Consider the following 7,123-nt stretch of genomic DNA (forward strand, 5'->3'; position numbering starts at 1 on the left):
TACTATTCTGCCTCTCTATTTAATTTATTTATTTATTCTTTTTTTTAATTAATTAATTAATATATGTATACATATATATACATATACTTTTCTATCTTTCTTTCTTGCTTTCTTCCTTACTTTTTTCTCTCTCTCTCTATCTCTTTCTTTCTTTTGTTTTCATTTGAAAATTCATATAATAGCAATGCTCCTCCAAGTACATACACTCTTCTCTCGCACGCATATTATACACACGCACACACATACAGATAGACGCACACACATATAGTTGTTATGTTTAAAAACGAGTATTTGGAAAATCCTTCTTCTCCTTTTAAATCGTGTCCATAATCTAACTCGATGCCTAGACTAGATCTAATATAAATAAGGGTTTATTCGTGTCCTATCAATGAGATATATATATATATATATATGTAAATATATATATGTATATAATCTCCCTAGTTTTGACGACGACGACGACGACGATAATTTTCGTGAGATTCGAAGGTGTACCTCAAATTAGCTGATACAAATCTAGGATTGCAGTAACTCCTCTTGTCTCATAGATTCTTTCTCCTTTTCTCCTTCTATCTTTCTCTCTCTGTATCTCTCTCTCTTTCTCTTTCTCTCTTTCTCTTTCTCGCTTATTTTTGACATCGTTTTGATGACGTCATTGACGAAAAAGAACAACAACCGACATCCGTACAGCGTGAGATTTCACGCGCGTACACCGTATATATATTTTTGTATTTAGTATATACAAGAGATTATTGTGATAAACTTGAATAATTTCATTTTCAATGTTAGTCATTGGATTGGGTCGACAGGATCGATAAAATCAAAGGATTTTCCTCCCTTATTATTACTTTTCTTATCTTCATCGTCTACTTTTATTATGTTTGTTGTTTTAGGATAATATGGGGGGAAGGGGAACACACACATACACACACACACACACACACACGCATATACACGTCGTCGTTCTCTTACGCGATAATAAGAAGAAACCGATATTATTATATCGAGCGATTTAATAAAGTACGAGGCGGCTTCTTCTTTTATCTCTCGTGTAAATAAGTGCTGCGTGAGTAGTGGTGCAGAAGATGTGATTATAGAGATTTTGTCTTCATTTATAATCCCATTGAAAACTTTGCTTATGTTTTTTTTTTTGTTGGGTTTTGTTTTGTTTTTTTTTTTTGCTTTAGATCTTTTTATTATTCCTCTCGTTGGACCGATATCTTTCTCATTTTTCTATCCCGATCGAGAAATATGCGATACCTGTCACATATATATCTCGATATATCCGGTGTTGTTATTATTATACTCCATGACTTGGATTGGTCGCACCCACACACACGCACTTTGACCCTCGTCGTGTAACGATCAACATGACCTAACGACGACAATAACGACGACGACGACAATGACGAACGATCGGTATCATCGTCGACGATAAAACAACGACGACAGCAGCAACGATCTACCAGCAACAACAGCAGCAGTAGCAGCAGCAGCAACAACATCATCATCATCATCATCATCATCATTATCATCTGAATCTGAATCTTCATCACCAACAGCAGCAACAGCAGCAGTAGCAGCAGCAGCAACGGTTGTAATGGTGTTAGTTTTGGTGATGCTGACGGCGACAATAAGAAGTAAAGCCGATTTTGATATGACGGTAACGATGATAACCATTCAAAATTCGGCAAACTCCTTGGCACACTTTTCCGTAACCGAGATCCTCAGAGTTTCTTCCTCGTAGTCGTCGAAATTACTGGTATCCCCGGGACCCTTACATTTTGGTATAAACGGTGCTTCTATTCTCTTTTGGAAGACAGCTATCCAATCGGTACTCGCGAACCACTTGTGTCCCTTGATATCATTTACCCCTGCTTTCAAGTTACCGTACCTTTTAGTCAAATCGACTTGCAATAGATTCCGCAATAGATCTTTCAAATCTGAACCAAAGTGAGATGGATAACGTGGTTTTCCGTGGACTATCCTCTCGTAGATGACTAATGGTTGGTCCGCGAAAAAGGGTGGATAACCAGCTGCCATTTCATATACCAAAACACCTAAGGCCCACCAATCGACCGCTTTGTTATATCCCTTGCTTAAAATGATCTCCGGCGCCAAATATTCCGGTGTTCCGCAGAGGGTCCACGTTCTACCCTGTACCCTCTTGGCAAATCCAAAGTCCGTGACCTTGAGATAACCCTGAGAATCGATCAAAAGATTCTCGGGCTTGAGATCCCTGTAGATCAAGTCGAGATAATGAAGGTATTCGAAAGCTAAGACTATCTGTGCCGCGTAAAAACGCGAATGGGGCTCGGAAAAACGTCCGACCTTACGTAAGTGACTGAACATCTCGCCGCCGGGTACGTACTCGAGCACCATGTAAAGATACGAATTGTCCTTGAAATGAAAACGCAAAGATACGAGGAAGGGAAAGTTAATAGCCTGCAGTATTCTCTTCTCGTTAAGCGTGTGCTCGACCTGTTTAAGCTTGACGACTTTTTGCTTATCCAATATTTTCATAGCGTAATATTCCTTGGTTGGTTTATGTTGTACGATCATGACCCGTCCAAATGAGCCAGTACCAAGTGTCTTGATCCGCTCGAAATCGTCGAGTGCAGCTGTATTCGTTGGATTCTTCTTCCACTTGTCCTCGAACTCTTTCTTCGCTTTGTCGAGGAACTCCTTGACGCTCTCGGCGGCGTCGACCTTCTTGTTCGCAGTCGCGGCATTGTTGCCCATTTTAGCAGCCGCGCTCGTTCCCGAGCCTGCCAGGGCTCCACGGAGTCCCAAAATTTCGAGATTACCGTGTTTTTCCTTAACACCGGTAAACACCTTCTCTCTTCCCACCAGATTCACCGCGAAAGACAGTCGTCCCTCCTCCTTTATCCCAGGAGTCTGACGAATTTCTACCTTCTCAGAATTTTCATTAACTCCTCCTTCCACCTCCTCCTCCTCCTCCTCCTTCCTCCTCCTCCTCCACCTTCGCCTCCTCCTCTTTCACTCTACTTTGCAAATGTGTTAGAAGAGAAAACGAAAAACTTTCCTTCTCTTTTAGCCTTCACGAAGGCAGCAACTCTCGACCGCTACCGCTATCACCACCACCACCACCACCACCGTTGCCGCTCGTTACTCGCGAACGAACCTTACGCCTACACATGCGCACGCACGTACGTACACGCGAGCGACTAACGCACGCACGCACGCACGCACCCGACGCGTTACACTTATCTACCGCACTCCGAACTCGGACACACACCGATGCAACAACACTCGGGACATACACCTCCTTTAATCCTGTCGGTCTTACTTAAATTTAAACCGTTTATTTCTATTTAGTATTTCGATTATTCTTTTATTATTAATACACGTCACGAGAGCACCATCAGGTCACCGAGAAAGACTTTTTTCCTTTTTCAGTTTGTCTTTCTCCTCCACCTCCTCCTCCTCCTCCTCCTCCTCCTCTTCTTTTTTCTTCTCTTCTAACTACTTCTACTACTGCAACTGCAACTGCAACTACTACTACTACTACTACTATTGCTACACAACAATCACAATTTTTTTTTCCTCCTCCTCCACCACCACCACCACCACCATCAAAGGCCGTCACCGATTTGACACACACGCCAAAATCCCTTTCCTCTTTCGATAGAAGATTTTAAAGGACTCCGCTTTCGACGGTAGACAAATGGCAAGTTGTTCACGCGAAAAAATGGGTCAGCACCAATCCTCCTCCGTGCCTCGCGCCATCTTCATTGTCGTTCGTGCCACCACCACCACCGCAGCAGCAGCAGCACCAGCACCCGGGTCCTCCTTCTCCACCTCCTCCACCTCCTCCTCCTCTTCTTCTTCTTCTTCTTCGTGTCTTCTTTCGATCACCAATGCCCAACACCACCCTCCTTTAATATCCTTCTCTCCTACTGTTATCTCCTCTTGCTATAATAATTTATTATTATTATTATTTTATTTTTCTCCGTTTTTTGTTTATAACTCTTCCAATAATGATTTTAATTATCTAACTGTGTAGTTTTAAAAACTTTCGCACAAGTAACAAATGGGTAGTTTTATTCCTTCCTTTCTCTCCCTCTATCTCTCCCTCTCTCTCTCTCTCTCTCTTTCGTTCACTGACACTTTCCTTCTTTCTCTCCCTCTCTTCTCACTCTCTCTCACTCGCTCTCTCTTTCGTTCTTTCTTTCTTTCGCTCTCGTTTTCAACAAACAACAGCAAGCAGTAGTAATAACGATATACCAATTACTTGCCACACTTGCTTGCGCTCGCGCGTTCACTCATTCTTGCTCACACATTCACTTACTACTTACTTATTTTATTTACTTACTACTCACTCACCGAAGAGTAGACAACGAGATGGTTGACGTAGTCGTTACGCAAATTTGTCAATTCCCTTCTTTTACTTTTTGTTTTTCACAACTTGAATCAGTCAAAGTCTTTATGTTATCCAATGAAAAACTAATTGGAATATTGTGTTCACTACTATGTCGAACGCGACCGATTATCGATCTTTCGAAAGTATCCGGATGCACGATTGCCAGAACATATAGAAGATAGAAAGAATAGGGCAATATTCTCTCCTAATTTAATCCCACAATAAACGAATTGTTAGCTCGGGGATAATGCTTCCGTAAAGATGGCGACCTAACTCTCTTTTTGCCTTTTTCTTTTTTCTTCTTCTTATTCTTCTTCTTCTTCTTCTTCTGTTGCTATTATTTCTTTTTATTTTTGTGTTTTATTTTTTGTTTTTCCTTTTGACTTCGTTTTACTTATTGTCTGTTATTTCTATTTATTTATTTTTTTTCTTTCCCATTCTATTATTTTCTTCCCTTCTCTTTACTTTCCTCCTTCCTCTCGTTTCCTTCGCTTAAAATGTTCACACATTTGCGAACGCTATCTCGCACGACGTGCTGTCCGGTGTAGACGATGGAATACTGTACGTCGGACAGCTCGTACCTTGGTTTACGCGGTTACCGATAGATGTAGCGACGAACCTTAGAATCTACCTGAAGTTAGTGGCGCCATCCTTAACCGCCATTTGAATCATGCGATGAACGAGACACGATGAAATACGAGCTTAAGGTTACACTCGCAATAAGATCACTTTTATAGAGACTTCTTATTGGCTATTTCATTCGACCAAAATAGAATGGCGGCCAATGAATGAAAAACGATTACGAGAAAATATCGATAAAGGTTGTCGAACGAAATGGTCTCCTTTGCTCTTTCCAATCTTTCTAATGAATTCTTTTTTCTCTTTCTCTCAATCTTTCTCTCTCTCTGTTTTCCTCTCTTCTCGGAATTGCGAAAATGTTCCTTGAAGAAAACTTCACTTGTATTTATTAATAGATATATATATATTGTCCTGTTTACGATGCCAGCGCGCCATGACACTAAATATAGTTCGTACGATGCGAAAGAATATATTGAATCTTTTCACTTTTCTTCAAAATATGAGAAATTTTGTTAGTATTATTACCTATACGTAAAATTATCGATTTATATTAATATATATGAAATATAATTAGTAGATATATGTGTACTTTCATATTTAACTTGTTAAATAATATTTATTTCTGTAAAAAAAAATAATATAGTTTTAAATATAATATTTTTATAATTTAAATATAATTTTGTAGATAATATAATTTTAATAGGTAAATCGTGATAATCTTGCAACATTAGAGTTTATTTTCGACAATTCAATTTGACGTTAAAGAAATATTCCATTTGGTTGTACAAGTTTACGGTGTGTGGAATATACATATATAAAACTTACGAATATTTTCTGAATCATCCGATAAAAAAAGACACGTGCACGTAGGTCGAACCGTTTTTGAACGTGAATATTATTTCACTATAAATTACCAACCAAATATATATATAAATATAATTACATACATACACATTACATATCTGTAACACGTATTTGCCATTCTCTGTGTTGACACAAACTAAAGTTACAAGATTAGGATTTATCGTAATGTAATTAAGATTTTATGTGTTATATCATCGATAATAAAATAGAACGCGTTAAAAACGTTATCACATGTGTGAGGAGAAAAATATCTTAAAAAGAAAAAACGAAAAATTTGAAATAATAAAAGTTTCACTCGGTCATTTAAATTCTATTAACACTCTCTTATTCCGTTAGAAAATATTTCTAATTATGGCCACAAAGCGTAATTTATTCTTCATGAAATGGAATCGTTGATTCTCAAGGAAGTTTTTATGAGGAAATTTCTAAGAAACGTAACACAATTCCATTTACCATATTACGTTGCATTTATATACATTTAACATACTTACACACATTGAAAAATGCACGTTTTATTATTATTATATGTACTGGGTGGATTAATTGTGAACTGGTGGTGAACTGATTTTAGAAAAAATCAATTTCTAAGTTCATAAGTTTTATTCCCCAATTATTAATAATTCATAAGATTTATAATTAACGAATATAAATAACAAATTAGAATTGTAGTTTAACGATCTGAAAGAAATAAAAATTTATTTTAAAAGTCGCAAAAAATAAAATAGTTGATTGTTAAAATCGTTTAGAAATTATTGTAATTACCCGTTCTGTATTTTAATCTCAAATTCAGATGAGCGATATACTTGTAATTAATTATATTTAAATCAATCGATCAAATTGAAAAGTAAAATTTCCATTTCCTAATAAACGACTGTCCAAACAAAGAGAGAGAAATACGAGAGACCACCTGTCGTTGAATATATATATATATATATATATACACTCACACACATATACAAAAATATACACAACTCATTAGACTCAATTAATTCTCAAAATTATAAATTCCATTCGATTGAAAAGAACAATCGCGTTTCGACCTTTAACCAAAACAATTATGTAAAAGCACCTTTGCCAAGAATACGTAATAAATATCGTAAGAAAATATTTAAATAAAATTAAACATTTTTTTTGTATAATTTTGCGTGTATACACGTGTACGTTTATATCTACGATGAATTGACAATCGAATAAAAATTCCATACCGTTTGTTCTCTTTCTATTTCACGAACAAATAATCGAGGAGAGTTAACTTTGAAAAAAAAAAAACAAAAAAAAATCAAAGACAAAAAGGAA

At 37.0% G+C, this 7,123-nt stretch overlaps 1 protein-coding gene and 1 long non-coding RNA gene across 2 annotated transcripts; both read right to left on the bottom strand.

Moving 5' to 3' along the window:
- Window positions 1-1,110: 1,110 nt before the first annotated feature.
- LOC106793541 (cAMP-dependent protein kinase catalytic subunit) lies at window positions 1,111-3,475 on the bottom strand. Its single transcript, XM_014760554.1, has one exon. It carries the CDS (start codon window positions 2,740-2,742, stop codon window positions 1,681-1,683), a length of 1,062 nt encoding a protein of 353 aa, XP_014616040.1. The 5' UTR covers window positions 2,743-3,475; the 3' UTR covers window positions 1,111-1,680.
- Window positions 3,476-3,852: 377 nt separating this feature from the next.
- On the bottom strand, window positions 3,853-4,969 carry LOC106793542. The gene is made up of 2 exons (XR_001382435.1): window positions 4,348-4,969; window positions 3,853-3,936 (listed from the first exon to the last, which is right to left on the bottom strand). It is a non-coding gene; the product is annotated as an uncharacterized LOC106793542 (long non-coding RNA).
- Window positions 4,970-7,123: the final 2,154 nt, after the last annotated feature.

Source organism: Polistes canadensis, unplaced genomic scaffold (genome assembly GCF_001313835.1).
Source record: "Polistes canadensis isolate GaletaPanama2010 unplaced genomic scaffold, ASM131383v1 scaffold_15, whole genome shotgun sequence".
NCBI lineage: Eukaryota > Metazoa > Arthropoda > Insecta > Hymenoptera > Vespidae > Polistes > Polistes canadensis.